This window comes from Aspergillus multicolor (genome assembly GCF_047715735.1).
Source record: "Aspergillus multicolor strain CBS 133.54 unplaced genomic scaffold BDW74scaffold_23, whole genome shotgun sequence".
In the NCBI taxonomy this organism is placed as follows: domain Eukaryota; kingdom Fungi; phylum Ascomycota; class Eurotiomycetes; order Eurotiales; family Aspergillaceae; genus Aspergillus; species Aspergillus multicolor.
Window position 1 is genome coordinate 234,067 of NW_027395974.1, and position 15,521 is coordinate 249,587.

A 15,521-nucleotide genomic window follows, 5' to 3' on the forward strand; every position below is an offset into this window, starting at 1 on the left:
ACTAGTATTTTATAGAGTCACCCCCAGCACCAAATACGTCTTCCCCAGTCAAGTCTAGATCTGGGAATACCTCCCCAGATCAGCTACAGACCCACCTCAGACATCCTCCAACCCGTCCATGAACATGAATCGTCCAGGTGCATTCCTCCTTCTCTCTTCCACCGCCATCGCGACGCTATACCTCCTCTCCCAGTCTTTCTCCACCTGCTCAACCACACTCTCTTCCCCGTCTGCCTTGGGCTCTTGACTTTCTGCCCTAACCGGGCTCTCGCACCCCCTCAGCCCAATGAACCGCCCGAACCGGCGTCTCTTCACTTCAACATCAACCCCCAGGTCCCGCACAAAGCCATTCGTCGTAAGCCACGGCTTCACGGGGAGCGGATACCGGAAGGTCTCACGACTTGGCGGGTAGACCTGGTGGAAGTGCAGCGCCAGAGCGTCAAGCTGCGCAGAGGTCAACAAGTTGAAGGAGAGAATTGACTTGGGGAAGTACGGGTGCGTGCGGTTGGTTGAGTAAGAGACGAGCGGGTGCAGTTTGCGCGAGAGAGAGGCAATTTTATCCTTGAAGTCGGTGTGGATCTTGAAATTGGATTTTGAGGCGGACTCACTGAGGCCTTCGAGATTGATTCCAAGCCCTAGGTCAATCCCTGACGCCTGGAGATGGGATGTAATCTCTCTGGCATTGCACCGTTGCCGCCTGCGACGGAGGCGGCGGCGGAGCCGTTGACGGCGTTCGTCGTTTTGGTGCTCTTGAAGTCGGGCCTCTAGGCGCTGCGTATAATGTTGGATGTTCCGTCTGGCGTCCTCGAGTTGGACAAGGCATCGCGAGATTCGGTCTTGGATATCTTCGTCCTCGTAGGCTGGAGGGGAGAGAGGCGAAAACAAGGTATGTGTGTCGGCTACAATCTGTTCTGCTTCCTGAGCGAGTTGTTCGATCTCCTGACGTTGTTGCAATACTTCGTCAATTTGTCCAGGTTCAAGTTCGGATTGCTGATCGTCATCGGTTTTATGCTCTTCGTGGCCTGTGCTAGACACTTCGCTCGATGCCTCTGGGCACTGAGGGGTGTACCAGCATTGGGGCTCCGATGTGACCTGCTGCTCTTGAGGGTTGAGCTCTTCTTCTGCACGCTCGTACTGTCCCCATTGATAGGATATCCCATCAGCCTCCCCAACATAGTTTGGAGATAGTTGGGCGCGGTTCATCACTAGGTCCAGGTAGCCTGGTGTAGGCAGGCCGTGTGGCTCGTCTGGGCGCGCGGTCAATGACGGGGTTGGGGGCGGTGTTAAATACAATTCCGGAGAGGAGACATATTCGTCGTTCTTACGGTTATCCATCGTTAGATGATTCTGTAGGTAAGTATATAGCGGTGCGGATGGTGGTGTGTTAGGTCTTAGTAGAGGTGCCTGGCCCTGCAGTGAGATAAGTGGTGAGTGTGAAGTCGAGCTGCAGTAAACACGTCCGATATATGAGCAAGTTGAGTAAGGACTGGAATACAATTAGACGAGCGATATTGAAAGCTTATAAGCCAGAGGACTAACAAATGTGGACAAAGCATGGGCTGGAACAATCCCCCTTTGTACCCCGAAACACAATGCAGAAACCTCAATTCAGACCTGTTTCTGGCTCTTGACTGGCCTGAGCCCTGAAGAATCATACAAGGAGACTAGACAAAGAGCCTAACAAAGGAACGAAACGCGAATCAGACTATCCCTTGTCGCCAAAATAGACCCAACATAATCAAAACGCCTGATTAATTAAGCTCCTGATACAAGTCGCTATATATTCTTGAGACCAATCATAAACAAGTTTTACAGACTATGAAAGGTGCACGTCCGCCAGGCGGGTCTGGAGAGCTGCCTTTTCATTGCCCAGGAACTGTTCATAGCGCTCAGACGCTGCAGGGAGACCGACATGTTTGTTGATCCAGTTGAAAACAGTATAATGCCACATCAGCGCATTCTCGGGATTCAAAACCCAATGATTCTCATCCGGGAATGTCAAGAAAGCGCTGTCGATGCCCTTCATCTGCAACACGTTAAACGCAGATAGGCCTTCAGCTATCGTTAAGCGATAATCCTTCTCATTGTGGATGATGAGATGTGGCGTCTGCCATTTATCCAAGTGACGGGAGGGATCCCACTGTGCCCAGTTCTCAGGAACCTTCCACTGCACACCCTTGAGATCGTGAAGAGGAAAGTACAATTCTTCGGTCGCAAGCAAAGAGGTCATACTGAAGATGCCATCATGCGTTACAAGAGCTTTGAATCGCCGTCCGAGCGGCTGGCCCTGGATCCAGTTCATCATGTATCCGCCATACGACGCGCCCAAGGCGACAGCGCGGGTCGTGTCGACATACTCCAGGTTCTGTTCGATATAGTCGAACCCTTTTTCGAGATCAATGTAGGGCAACCCACCCCAGTTCCCGCGGATCGCATCAGTGAAATCTTGCCCATAGCCAGTGCTGCCTCGTGGGTTAGGTGTAATCACCACATATCCTTGCTCAGCAAAGACGGCAGGATTCCACCTTGTGCTCCATTGATCGTTCCACGCTCCCTGCGGACCACCATGGACCAGGAAAGCCAGGGGGTACTTGGCCCCTGGTCGGAACCTAGACGGCTTGACCACCCACGCGTGGATCGGGGTGTCTTCGGCCCCTCTGTACCAGATCTCGTCCACTTGAGCTGAAGAAAGCCCAAATGCAGCTCCACCATGCCCAATTGAAGAGATGACACGGTTGTCGCTAGGGTCCTCTGGGTTGACAATCGTCCATATGCTGTTGTCCACCAAATTGTTACTGGAGATAAGAAGCTTGGATGACTTGGAGGTGGCAGGGTGGACGTCTGTCACATAGCCTGAGCTGGTAATCTTCTTAAGCATATCAGGTGTAGAGTGGCGGATGTTGAAAACTGGTAGCTGATAGAGAACCCCACGGCCGTATTCCTCCACCTGGATGTACAAAGACTTATCATCATTAGAGAATGTCAGCCCAGACGGGCTGAGATTCCATAGTCCCTTGCCATCTGCCGATGCAAATGCTTCAATCATTTCACCATTCCACGGATTGGGGACATAAAGGATCCGGCTCTTGTCCGACTCGTAGCCGTCCGTGCGCATCGCCAAAACAGCAATGGAGCTGCCATCAGACGAAAGAACAGGAGACGACATGGCGCCTTCAAGACCTTGAACCCGGCATATCTTGTTTTCAGTAGCACTCACACCGGTCCAAGAGAACATCGGACAGTAATAGCACGACCCTGAAGTATGCAAAGCGGGATTAACGTTAGGGTCCCGCGCCACAAACACGATCGCGGAGGGACTTATTGCAAAGTCACCCCCGCCTCCAAATGGGGGAATTGGCGACTCAACACCAGTAAGCCCGCAGACTGCGATCAAGTTTGTAATACCAGAGATGGAGTATTTTCCCGCCTGCCGAGTTGCAGGAGACAGGGGAGCACGCTGTAGCAGACCATAGAAAATAGCATTTCTTTGAGGCTCAATGTAAGAGTCCCAATGCCTTACGAACAGAGACGTATATAGCTTGCCGGTCGTGTGACGTGTCTTGGCATCCTGTGGGTTGTACAGAGTTCCGTCAGGGTTGGATTTGCCGGCGACAGCGAAGCCGATCTTTCCCGACTCGACGATGGTAACTTTGAGGTCTGAAACTGGTCCCGGTACCGTTCCCGCAGTGTATGTCCGATCTGCCTGTCGAGCATCTCCAATTACCAAGCTCGTATTTCCATTCCCCTTGGTCTTCAGCCAGATCAATTGATCAGTATTGTCAATCCATTGTGGCGAGCTGGCACCTGGGTCATTGGTGATGAGTGCAGACCGGCCCGTTGGTATGTCTAACACGCGGATTTCATTTGTTTTGGAATGGGACTCGAACGAGTAGGTTGTCTGGGTATAGACGGCAAGCGTTCCAGTCGAGTTGGGCACGGCGCTGGACCGTCGAGGTGCTCCGAGAAGTACCCTGTTAAGTCAGCAAACGAAATGACTTCAGAGAATTAGAGCTCCGATGTCTCCGAGATGAACCAAAGAAAAGCCCTTACTCTGGAGTGAATTTCATGGATCGGATCGTCATGTCAACTCCGCAGGCGATAAGCGAGCGATAAGCCAGTAGACCAGGAACAGGGGATAAACAAGCAATCGACGGAATCAAAACGAATGCAAAGGCTATCAGCGAGTGGCTGTGAGTCTCTACTAAGTTGAAAGAAGGAAGAAGAGAGATGGAAAGAGGTGAGGACGGCGATGGTGGACGAAAGATGGGGAACCTTGCTGGTGAGTCGTGACTCGGTGAGGGGAAAGAGGAGGTGAAAACGCTGCGGTGGAGAGGCTGGGGGAAGATCTCCGAGTCAACAGCATTCCACTACGGTATTAGGATAAAGCTATGAACATCAACAGACGTCAATGAATGTCATGTAAACTCTGTATTACATGTCCAGTCATCCATATGATTACAATAAATGATACAGTAAATCCTAAAACAAAACGGTTATGTCATCACTCCTCTTCCTCGCTCTCATCCTCTTCCATGCCCTCAGCAGCTCTCACGGTAAATGTGGGAGCCTGATCGACGCCAACATAGCTGTCACACATCAGGTACAGCGTTAGTTCATGCTCACCAGGCGTGGGCACAGTGTAGTCGAGGCGCAGTTCCAGCTTGCGGCCTATAGTAACTCGCTTAATCGCCAGCAGACTCCTTGTCTTCTCGTCACCAACGATCAACCACCAGTTCTCCATCTTCTGGCTGGGGTAGAAAGGCGCGTGAACTGTGGTGTCAACCTCTTCATCCTCGTCGACCTCCCGCTCAACCTTGATCTTAAGGTACGCAGGTTCACCCGCGGTGATGCTCTCCGGGTCCTCGACCTCAAAGTCGAGTTCAAGAATGGGGTATTTATTGTTCGTAAACGCAGCTGCCTGCGCTAGTTGTTTGTTGTCAAGGTTCAGACGCTTGATCAAGGTGTTATAGTCTTTGTTCTCGGACGGGTCCATCGCATCCATGAACTCGAAGATGTCATTGATCCTGGAAACACATATGTTAATAGAAGTTCTGGTGGGATAAGCAGGGCTTACATACTTGTATTCGTTAGCAACCTTGATAACTTCAGGGCTGAAGTGAGGGATCTGCTTGAGCGGGCTGTCACGATCCCACATGGCTTGAACCACCATCTGAGACATCTCCATCGCGTTCATGGCATTCATGTGTCCTTCCGAGGCAAGAATATCCACACAGGCACTGAGAAGGTTGAGGACCTTGCTAACAATGACTTCTTGATCCTTAGCCAAGTCGATAGGTAGCTGCATGCGCGAGAAGTGAGCTTGCAGCAGCACGAAGGCCTTGAAATGCGGTGAGTCGTAGGCGGCCTGCGACATCTTGACAGGGACACGGTCGTACACCCGGCGAAGGATGTGATCTTCGTGGCGGCGCATCTGGACAGACTCGAATTCTGTAGCCGAGGTGACAATCTCCAGAATGCCCTTGAGCTTTGTCCGTGCCGACAAGGAGAGGAGGAAGGTCTGCATGGTGATGTATGAAATGTTGTAGTAGGCGCCGATTGACGCAGCATTCAGAGGTGAAACACTGTCATCCTCTTCGTCAAGGTCAATGATCTTGGCTTCAGACAGCTCCTTCAAAGTGTTCTCCACCAACTCAGACAGGAATGTACTAAGCCCCTCGTGACTGACATCTGTGAGACCGTAGAAGCTGGGATTGGCCAGGAGGCGGCGGTAGAAGTATGTGTACGTCATCCAGTCAACAGAGTCTTGAGTCGAGGCAATCGTCCCCTGGCTGACCTCGGTAACAAATGCATCGTGCATGTACAGCTGCAGGTGACTCTCCACCGGTAGCGCCTCGTTGAGGAACTTCTTATAGTACTCACGTTTGACCGTTGGGACCATAAGAACACCTCGGCCAATCTTATCCTGACCAGGGCGACTCGCCTTGCCGAACATTTGTAAGATCTCGCTGATAGGATAGTCAATGTAGCGATGCTCTCGGCCTTCAAAGAACTGAGTGCCCATAACAACTACAAGATGCGCGGTGAGGTTGAGCTCCCAACAGACATCGCGGGAGGCGATGACCACTTGGATTGCACCGATGTTGTACAGATGAGAGACAATACGTTTGTCAGTCTGACTCAAAGCTTCATGGTAGTATCCGATACCATGTGAAAGCGATTCGGCCAGAGTACGCTCATGGATGCGGCTGAGTAGCGGCTGCAGTTCCTCAACGTCAGCATGAAGAAACCGGTCTTCATCATCATCAATCGAACACGCCGTCAATAGATCAATAGCGGTTGCGCGGGTCTGCTTTCGATTAGGCACAAAAATCAAAGCTGGTTTATCCGCAGACAGCTGCAGAATGGAAAGATATGCGGGCCGAGCCATTGCCAACATCATTGAAGGGAAATGGGGTATACTGAAAGACTGAATGTGAAGCTCCAAAGGTACTGGTCGAGCGTGAGGACTGAAGTTGTAGATCGTATGCTTGTTTGCTCCAATCCACTCTCCAATATCCCGGGCATTGGCAAGGGGAACACTGAGTCCGACGATACGCATGCCGCTCTCGGTCTGTAGAGCAATGGAATGCATGCGCGAGACCACAATTTCGTACACGTACCCACCATATCCACCAAGCATATGTAATTCATCGGCAATGAATAGCTCGACAGCACGTACGTTCTTGCGCTTCTGCCATTGCCTGGAAAGCACATCCCACTGGGCGGGAGTAGCGAGAACAAGGTCTGCGCCGGCGAGAATCTTCAAATCAGCTGTCATCTCCCCAGTGAGTTTTGCAATATTCTTGCCGCCGGCGAGGTTGCTCAGTCGCTTTTTCCAGTCTTCAAGTCGACCGTCAATGAGCTCCTGGAATGGAGCAAGGTATACTGCGCGGCCACTGTCTTCTTGGGCCCAATGACGTATAATTGTTAATTCCGCGCAAACAGTCTTGCCACTGCCCGTGGGAGCACCAATGAAAACATTGTCACCACTGTCGAAAAGAGTCTTGAAGGTCTGGGTTTGGATCTTGTTAAAATATTCCCAGTCGGGGTACAGCCGCTGGTAATCGTCGCGCTTGAGAGCTTTGATAGGGGCCCGTTGCATGTCAAGCAACGGAGTGTGAGGAGGAAACCTCTCCGGAAGGATCAGCTTCTGGAAAGACACAGCAATGCGAGTTTCAGAATGCATCCAGCGGTCGGAAACGAGAGAGATGAAGTAGTTGGGGGGCATAGGTTCAGTGATGGGAACAGTGAATTCAACAAGGTGCTCGTTCATCTCTGACTCAGCGTAATCCTTGCGCAGGATGAACTGGTCATGGAAAAGAATTTCCTCCCCGTCGCAATCTTCGACCAAAATCCAAAAGTCCTGGGCAGTGCCGTGGAGCTCCTCGTCCCAAACAAAGTTGGGCGTAATTGTTAACTCAACCCTTAGCATGGAGCGAGTGATGGGCTGAACCTGGGCCTGAACCTCCAAGCGAGGGAACTTAGAAACCAGATCGCAAACAGTTTGGCCAGCTCTAGGCATGCCTAGAAGCTCACCCATGCGTGGGGGGTCCAAATCAAAATAACTGCCCCAAGGCACGTCTATCCGCTCCGACTTCTGAAGAATGTCCCGAGGGCATCGCGGAAATTGGCGCAGCGGGCTCATGGTAGGCCACATGCGCCTTTCAGCCATCTTGCAAAGATCAAGGGCATTCTTAGCCACGGAGGCCCAACCGCGACGTAAACAGATTTCGAACAATGCACGAATGATACGGCCAGCTGATTGTGTTACATAGACCAAGTCTGCCATCAAAGCGAGACCCTCAAGCTTTAGTCGAGAGATATACGCCTGCAGCAAGACGTTGATCTTAGAGTGAGGCTCATCAATGCTTTCCTTGACCGGGACGGGCACACGGCCAAGCATCTTAGCGAGTTCAAGCTTCTCATCCTGGCGAACCGGAATGTACTTGAACTCATCGCTAAGGGCGAAAATGCGGAAAAGTTCAATGTTACCAATGGATGGTTGAAGGTGTTGGTTGTATGTTAGCATGGAGTTATGGCCGATGTAATAATGTGAGGCGATTCGTCCAAGCTCCGTGGACTGTAGTCGTCCAGTCTTCTTATCATACTTAACCAACCCGGCCTTCTCCAAGAGCACAGCTGCAGAGTGCACGAGGTCAACTCGCTTCTGTTCGAGAGCATCGTCATTCTCGTAGTCAGCGCCAACGCTGTACAGACCGGGAGAGCGCAACATGCGGACGAAAAGATAAGTGTAACCAAGCCAGTCGACTCCCTCATCTCGTGTACGAATGCTGCCAAGTACAATTTCTGCGTTCATGTTATCTGCCAGCTTGCTCACAAGCTGACTCTCAATGGGCAATTGTTGGTTCATAAGTGAGAGGTAATACTGAATTTCAGCTTGCGTGGTGATGATGATACCTTCACCATATGTATCATACTGAGGCCGTCCGGCTCGTCCCAGCATTTGCAGAACATCCTGTGGACTCAGCTCAACCCAGCTACCTTTCTCTGGAGAATAGACCTGGGTCCCCTTGATGATAACAGTGTGTGCAGGTAAGTTAACACCCCACGCAAGGGTTGCTGTACAGACAAGAACCTGGATGCTACCATCTTTGAAGAGGGCTTGGACCGAGTCACGATCTGCAAGACTCAAACCAGCGTGGTGAATACCAAAACCATAAGGCAGGATATCCTTGAGAGCAGCATCGTTCACAGACTCGGCCTCTTCAGCAAGGATAGCCCTGCTTGCGGAGTCGCTTCTTAGAATTTGACCAATGGTTTCCATCTCCAAAGCCTTGTCACGGAGGTATTTGGCAGTCTTTGCCGTCTCCTTTCGAGAGTGAACGAAGATGAGCATCTGGTTTCTGTTTTGTCCAACATGCTCAATGACTTTGTTGTAGCAAATGTCATTCATGATCTTCAGTTGCTTGATAGGCTTCTTATCCGTGACACCGATGAATTCTTGCTTCAAAGGACAAGGTCGATATGATCCATCAAAATGGAACATCCCTTTCGCGGGATCAACGCGTAGGAAGCTAGCGACATCGCGGTAGTTGGGAAGAGTAGCACTAAGACCGACGATTCTAACAGGGTCACCGGTTTGCTCGACTTGACGGATAGTCCTGCTGACGATGCTCTCAATAACAGGACCTCGCTCATCGTGAAGCAGATGGATTTCGTCAATGATGACCAGACGAACAAGCTTGGTGTAGCTCGTCTCTGATGCCTTTCGCGTGATAACATCGAACTTCTCGGGGGTTGTGACAATGACCTGAGTCTCGGCGATTTGCTGCTTGGTGAGTTGACGATCACCAGTCAGTTCGGCGACCCTGATCCCGTAAGGAGCGAGACGCTTGCCGAAATTCTCGACTTGCTCTTGCACAAGAGCCTTTAGAGGGGATATGTAAATGACCTTGAAGTCATCCAACATAATCTCTCCCGTCTGAGGGTTGCGGTTCTTGCCAACCTCGCGAAGGATGCTCAGCATAGCCACGTTGGTCTTTCCGGATCCTGTGGGGGCACAGACAAGCATGTTTCCGTCATCCTGGAAGGCGGAGGGGTAACATTTGGTCTGAATTCGGTTGAGCTCCTTCGCATCCCCAAAGCCGATGCGAGCCCATTCAGGCAATTCTGAGATTGCAACCTTCCGTTCTCCCGGCTCTGGCTTGTTCTTCGGCGGTGGAACATGGATCTCCTCGTAGCCCTTGAACGTCCGTTTCGTTGAACCCTGAGGAAGTTTGACGTTAGGGTTGGTCATCAAATGGTTTCCTTGGTGAAACATGAGATTCTCCAAATTAATTAGTCGCTTGGGCTGCAGTCCTCTAACCAACCCACCATCTGCAGGCTTTTCCTCTGCAGCCGGAGCATTTGGCATGTCAACGTCCATAAGATCCATCTTGATTCTCTTTTCAGGACGCCCCGAATCATCATCACGGGCAGTCTTTCCTCGGATCTCGTCCAGAATAGAGCGGTGTCCAGCCTCGACCATTTCACTTTCGACTAGGTTACGAGCGTCGGCATCTTCGGCCACACGTCTCCAGCGAGTAGTCCAGACGACTTTATCACGATTTGTGACTAGCTTAGCAACAAGGTCGGGGAAGTCGTAATCGAAAAGCTCCATAAGGTCGTTCTCAACATCTCGCAGGGACCTCTCTGAGCCATCCTCGGTTTTACCACCCATGATTTCAAGTGCTTGGGTGGCCTTCTCTTGCTGAATATGGGCATCTGAGTATGCAGCACCAATTTGACGCTGTAACCAGTACGCATCAATATCGCGAGCATGGACCCTGAGACCGTTCTTATCTTGCTCTCCGTCTCTAGATAATCCGCCATCAATGACCATTTCTTCCGTAGGCAGATCCCCCGAGGCCTCCTTCGCTGCGGCCTCATCACCAGATTCGGCTTGTTCCTCGTCTTCATCAGACTCGTCTTCGTCATGTACCTCGTTCAGAGTGCCCATGCGATCTTCATCCTCGTCCTCGTCAAAAACCACAGCAACACCTTGTCGTTCGTCGAGTTCGGCCTCGTCCTCTCCAGCAACACCGGCACCCATCTCTTCATCCTCATCCTGCGCATCGTAGTCCGTAATTTTCTTTCCGAGGTTGACAAGCTCATTGAATTCTTTCGGGTCTAAAGACGTGCCGAGTAAATCGTCGACTTCCTTCTTTTTGTCAAAGTCCTTCATCTCCTCATCTTTTAAGATCTCCAGTACCGCATCGGCGGCACTTCGGACAACTTCATGAGAGACATCACCGAGACGGCTCGCAGTCAGTGTGAGAATTAGGTCGTAGGTAGCTCGGGTGGCTGGTGTACGAGGGCGATATTTGAGACCTTCGATCAAAGCGTCAGCAGCGGTCAAAATTCCCTGACCGCGTAATTGGGTGGTTTGGCCCTTCTGTCGCTTCTTCTGTTCCCGCGCAAGGACATCCTCGCCCTCCCGAATGGCACCCCGCTCAACGTCGACAGGGCCGACGGCCTTCTTCTTGGACTTCGGTGCATCATCACGCGCTATCCTTGATCCCATTTCCCGGATACCGATACGGCCGGCGAGCGATTCTGGGTCTCCGGTGGCTTCATCGTTGACGCGGGAGATGAAACGACGGTCCGCCTGGAGAACCAGGTTGGACATCGCCGAGTACTTGTACTGTGAAATATTTTGGTCCGCCATGTTGTCGGTTGGCGCTAGAACAGATTCGTATAAAAGAGGGAAAGAAAGGGTATCAAAGGCGTTGTAACTGGCTCAGCGGAGCTCAGGCTCAGGATTCGGCGGCGCGTCGAGACACCTGCGACTAGAGATGAACCCTGTGGTAAACCGAGATCTGTGAGGCTTAACAAACCTGGACCATGGTCCTGCAGCAAACAACTTCTTCAAGTGTCACGCTGCGAGCTCCTGCTAAGAATTGAGGGAGAAAGTGATTGTGTTGAGGCTGTCGGGAAGAATGATGAAAGTGAGTTCAGTCGCAGATTTCTGTGGCGGAAGGTTTGGCGGTTGCGGCCTCAGAGCTCAGGCAGCTCTCACTTTTCTGCCGGGGATGCAACACTGGGTCAGGAACTCAATGCCATCTCATCACCAGTTACCGTGAGACATGCTGGTCAATGGGTCTCGTATACCTTATCTGGCCCAATGGCCGGCTAGATCTTTGACCCGTTTCGAGACTGTCGTGACTCATCGTTGCCTTGTGCACCGGACAATATGCCACCATGCTCAACCGCGACGCGTCGCAGCTCCGAAGGCAACCGCGGTCTTTCCCACGCAAAGACGGTCAGCTAAAACGAAGTCTACGGTGAAGCTCAAGGACCTCCCGCAAGGTGCGGTGAAACTGGAGCCATATAATGATGTCGTGGAGGAGACGCCCCGATACCCAACGGTTGTCCAGGGACACCGCAACAACATGCAGAAGTTCAAGGACTGCGTTGTCCTGACTAGGGTTGGAGGTTTCTACGAGGTATGTCCCTTATAGTTCTCATTATGGATGAAGGCTGACCATACAGCTTTACTTTGAACAAGCAGAGGAATTTGCTTCATTGCTCAACATAAAGCTTGCTTCTAAAAAGACCAGCGCCGGGCCTGTCCCCATGGCAGGCTTCCCGTTTTTCCAACTAGACCGCTTCTTGAAGATCCTTGTACAAGATCTGAACAAGTATGTTGCCATCAGCGAAGAGTTCGCCATTAGTGCGGAGGAGAAAGCGCGGTCCGGTATGCTATTTGACCGCAAGGTAGCCAGGGTCATCACTCCGGGCACCTTGATTGATGAAAAGTTTATGGATCCGTCCGAAAACAACTTTCTGATGGCAATTTACATTGATTCATCAGCGATGGGTAGACTTGCGAGTGGTGATGAGTCCTCTCACCAGCATGTCATTACATCCGCCTCACAGAACGTCGGCCTAGCCTGGCTAGACCTCTCCACCGGTGACTTTTATACCCAGTCCACTACCGCACAGATGCTCCCATCCGCAATCGCAAGAGTAGGTGCCAGAGAGATACTCGTAGACCAACGTCTTCAAGATCTAGTTGGACAAGAGCTGCAGCTGCTTATCGGCCACGACCAACGATTAATGACCTTTTTCGACTTCCCTGAAACTGTTGCGCCGGTGTCGGACTGGGCAAATATGCTGGAAGAGCCCCTTCCGTCCGCCTCAGTTGACTCGTTCACACCAGAGGAAGTCGCGGCAGGCTACAGTCTGCTAGAATATATTCGAGTCCAACTGCAGGGTCTTAACCTAAAGCTACAGCCACCTCGTCGCCGGCATCTGGACGAATCGATGAACATTGACCGTAACAGCCTTAGAGGTCTCGAGATACTCGAGACAGCGCGCCAGAGCCTTGGGAAAGGCAGTCTACTTCATGCAGTGCGTCGGACGTCCACCAAAAGCGGAGCGCGACTACTACGGGATCGTCTATCATCCCCTTCGACTTCCCTGTCAGTGATTAACGAACGCCTGAATCTAGTCTCGGTGTTTATCGAGGATCTTGAGCTACGTGATGGCCTAGTGCAGCTGCTTAAGCGCAGTTACGACGCTCAGCGATTAGTTCAAAAGTTTACTCTAGGGAGGGGAGACCCAGATGACTTGATTTGCTTGTCTAAGGCTATAGAAGCTTCGAAGGAGGTGAAGCGGCTGCTATCGACAACGAGCAATGCACGCTTCTCGAAATCTTCTCGGGACTCCCTCCGGACGATGGTCGATCGGCTTTATCTAGATGGGCCAACAATCCTCGCAGATAAGATCTTGTCCGTGATTGACGAGGAAGGTCTGCTGCAAAAGCAGCGCATTGAAGATGACACTGCAGCCGAAGCGGCCCTCCTAGCACAGCAAGTAACCCTCAACGAAGGCGCGGCGGCTGATCTAGCAAGTTTGCCAAAGAAAGTCAGGCAGAAGACTGTCGATCGCTCGGCGACAGATGAGTCTTCGGTTGTCGAGACATGGATAATGCGACGAGATGCCAGCCACGCGTTGGAACAACTCCACCGAACACTCGACGAACTGCAGACAGAGAAATCCGAACTCGGCCAGCATCTTCGTGACTCTGTCGGATCCTCCACAATTACACTTAAGTGGACTCCCGGGTTGGGGCACATATGCCATGTCAAGGGAGCGAAGGTCTCGCAGGAGCAACTGGAAGAACTAGGAGTAACTCGAAACGTATCCTCGACGAAGTCAACTAGGTCATTCTATCTCCCCGCCTGGACCGAACTCGGCGGCCGCATGGATCAGTTGAAAGTCCAGATTCGGCAGGAGGAGCAAGCCATCTTCGAGCAGCTACGCCGTGAAGTCATCATGAACCTAGTAAAGATTCGCCGCAACGCCTCGGTCATGGACGAACTTGACGTCGCCTGCTCGTTTGCAACACTCGCAGACGAGCAGCAACTCATCCGCCCCATCCTCACCACAGGCACAGCCCACAAAGTCGTTGGAGGCCGCCATCCAACCGTCAAGCTCGGTCTCGAAGAACAGGGACGCCGCTTTGTTAGCAACGACTGCTTTCTCGGCGAATCCGAGCGCATCTGGCTCATCACAGGCCCTAACATGGCAGGAAAGAGTACATTCCTCCGCCAGAACGCACTCATCACCATCCTCGCCCAGGTTGGGTCGTTTGTGCCCGCCGACTACGCCGAAATTGGTATCGTCGATCAGATCTTCAGCCGCATCGGCGCGGCAGACGATCTCTTCCGCGACCAGTCGACGTTTATGGTTGAGATGCTAGAGACAGCGGCTATCCTGAAGCAGGCGACGCCAAGGTCGTTTGTGATTATGGATGAGGTTGGGCGAGGGACGACGCCAGAGGACGGAACGGCGGTTAGCTTTGCGTGTCTGCACCATTTGCATTATCGGAACCAGTGCCGGACGCTGTTTGCGACACATTTCCATGGGCTTGCCGACATGACGCACGAGTTTTCTGCGCTAGGAAGGTATTGTACTGATGTCAAGGAGACGGCTGACGGGGCATTCTCGTTTGTCCATAAGCTGCGGAAGGGTGTGAATCGGGAGTCGCATGCACTCAAAGTCGCCCAGCTGGCGGGATTGCCTAGTGAGACCGTCGAGCTAGCGAGGAGCGTGCGTGATAATGTCCGCAGCGAAGCCTCTCGACTCAGTGCCTCTGCCTCTGCCTCTGCCTCTGCTCCTTGAATCTCCACTTCTAATGTATACTTACATATTATACGCCAATCTAAGATACCCCCATTTTTGAACCATAATCATAACGGTCATGACCACTCCATACAAACTCTACAGCTTCGCCTTCACCTTCCCCCCTTCCCTCCCACTCAAATCAACAACAACCCCCTCCCTAAAACAAACCTCTTGACAATCCTCGTCCGCAACCCCATTGACAAACTGCGTAACCACAAAATCCACCCTCCGCTCGCCAACAACAACCATCGGCGCATGCCACGTCCCAGCCCCATACGTAACAGCCTGGTCCCCACTCGCCACGAACGCTCTGAGCCGACTCAGATCCGGCGGATCGCGAACAGCCACTTCCTGTCCTGTCTCCGTCCTCGCCGCAGCAGTTTCCCCGCGGAGTGCAGGCGCCACGATAACGAGGTAGTACGTGCCCTTATCCTCGGCGCCAAGACCGAGCGGGGAGAATGTCTGCGTGGTGTAGGGGTGTCGCTCGAGGATCCCGACGTCGAAAACCACCTTCTCCGTATCCTTTCCACTGCCACCGGTAACGCTCCGCAGCGCCCGCGGAAAACAACTGAACATGCTCATCCGCGCCTCGGAGGGCTTCTTGCTAGAGCATTGCGCGTAGCTATTGAGGAGCGGCGAGATAGGGCTGTATTTCAGAGCGGAGAGCTGGTTTGCGGCGACTGGAGCTGGCACGAGAGGGTGTTTTGGGTGTGTGGAGAGGGGGTTTCGGGCGCTGGTTGTGCTGCGCGGGAGGGGCGGGATGATTGCGGTGCCGAAGGGGGCAAAGGCGTCGCGGGTTAGAGGCTCTGGCGTCAGAGTTAGGGTAGGCGAGGATAGGAGGGTTGGTGGCATTTTGGTTGTGAGGTTTGGAGGTTGGATTTGGAATTGGA

General features: G+C 52.3%; 5 protein-coding genes across 5 annotated transcripts; 1 reads left to right on the top strand and 4 right to left on the bottom strand.

The window, feature by feature from the left end:
• Positions 1-10: 10 nt before the first annotated feature.
• On the bottom strand, positions 11-1,256 carry BDW74DRAFT_158035 (uncharacterized protein). Its single transcript, XM_073725243.1, has one exon. It carries the CDS (start codon positions 1,201-1,203, stop codon positions 97-99), a length of 1,107 nt encoding a protein of 368 aa, XP_073581292.1. The 5' UTR covers positions 1,204-1,256; the 3' UTR covers positions 11-96.
• Positions 1,257-1,477: 221 nt separating this feature from the next.
• Positions 1,478-4,287, bottom strand: BDW74DRAFT_158036 (oligopeptidase family protein). Its single transcript, XM_073725244.1, has 2 exons — positions 4,051-4,287; positions 1,478-3,971 (listed from the first exon to the last, which is right to left on the bottom strand). Exons 1-2 carry the CDS (start codon positions 4,080-4,082, stop codon positions 1,817-1,819), a joined length of 2,187 nt encoding a protein of 728 aa, XP_073581293.1. The 5' UTR covers positions 4,083-4,287; the 3' UTR covers positions 1,478-1,816.
• Positions 4,288-4,395: 108 nt separating this feature from the next.
• On the bottom strand, positions 4,396-11,404 carry BDW74DRAFT_60721 (ATP-dependent RNA helicase BRR2). Its single transcript, XM_073733277.1, has 3 exons — positions 11,337-11,404; positions 5,079-11,282; positions 4,396-5,024 (listed from the first exon to the last, which is right to left on the bottom strand). Exons 2-3 carry the CDS (start codon positions 11,165-11,167, stop codon positions 4,502-4,504), a joined length of 6,612 nt encoding a protein of 2,203 aa, XP_073581294.1. The 5' UTR covers positions 11,168-11,282; positions 11,337-11,404; the 3' UTR covers positions 4,396-4,501.
• Positions 11,405-11,585: 181 nt separating this feature from the next.
• BDW74DRAFT_186816 (mismatch repair ATPase MSH1) lies at positions 11,586-14,738 on the top strand (the record flags this gene model as incomplete). Its single annotated transcript, XM_073731325.1, has 2 exons — positions 11,586-11,945; positions 11,992-14,738. The coding sequence occupies 2 exons, from the start codon at positions 11,586-11,588 to the stop codon at positions 14,626-14,628; spliced, it is 2,997 nt and encodes a 998-aa protein (XP_073581295.1). The 3' UTR covers positions 14,629-14,738.
• Positions 14,728-15,483, bottom strand: BDW74DRAFT_180674 (ureidoglycolate hydrolase; the record flags this gene model as incomplete). Its single annotated transcript, XM_073729800.1, has 1 exon — positions 14,728-15,483. One exon carries the CDS (start codon positions 15,481-15,483, stop codon positions 14,728-14,730), a length of 756 nt encoding a protein of 251 aa, XP_073581296.1.
• Positions 15,484-15,521: the final 38 nt, after the last annotated feature.

What these genes read in the sequence shown, in the direction of transcription:
- BDW74DRAFT_158035 (XM_073725243.1), bottom strand. Translation starts at nt 1,203, where the DNA reads ATGAACCGCGCCCAACTATCTCCAAACTATGTTGGGGAGGCTGATGGG.
- BDW74DRAFT_158036 (XM_073725244.1), bottom strand. Translation starts at nt 4,082, where the DNA reads ATGACGATCCGATCCATGAAATTCACTCCAGA. An exon ending in TCCATGAAATTCACTCCAGA is followed by an intron (nt 3,972 to 4,050) that starts GTAAGGGCTTTT and finishes CTGACTTAACAG; the next exon opens with GGTACTTCTCGGAGCACCTC.
- BDW74DRAFT_60721 (XM_073733277.1), bottom strand. Translation starts at nt 11,167, where the DNA reads ATGGCGGACCAAAATATTTCACAGTACAAGTACTCGGCGATGTCCAAC. An exon ending in AAGGTTGCTAACGAATACAA is followed by an intron (nt 5,025 to 5,078) that starts GTATGTAAGCCC and finishes ATGTGTTTCCAG; the next exon opens with GATCAATGACATCTTCGAGT.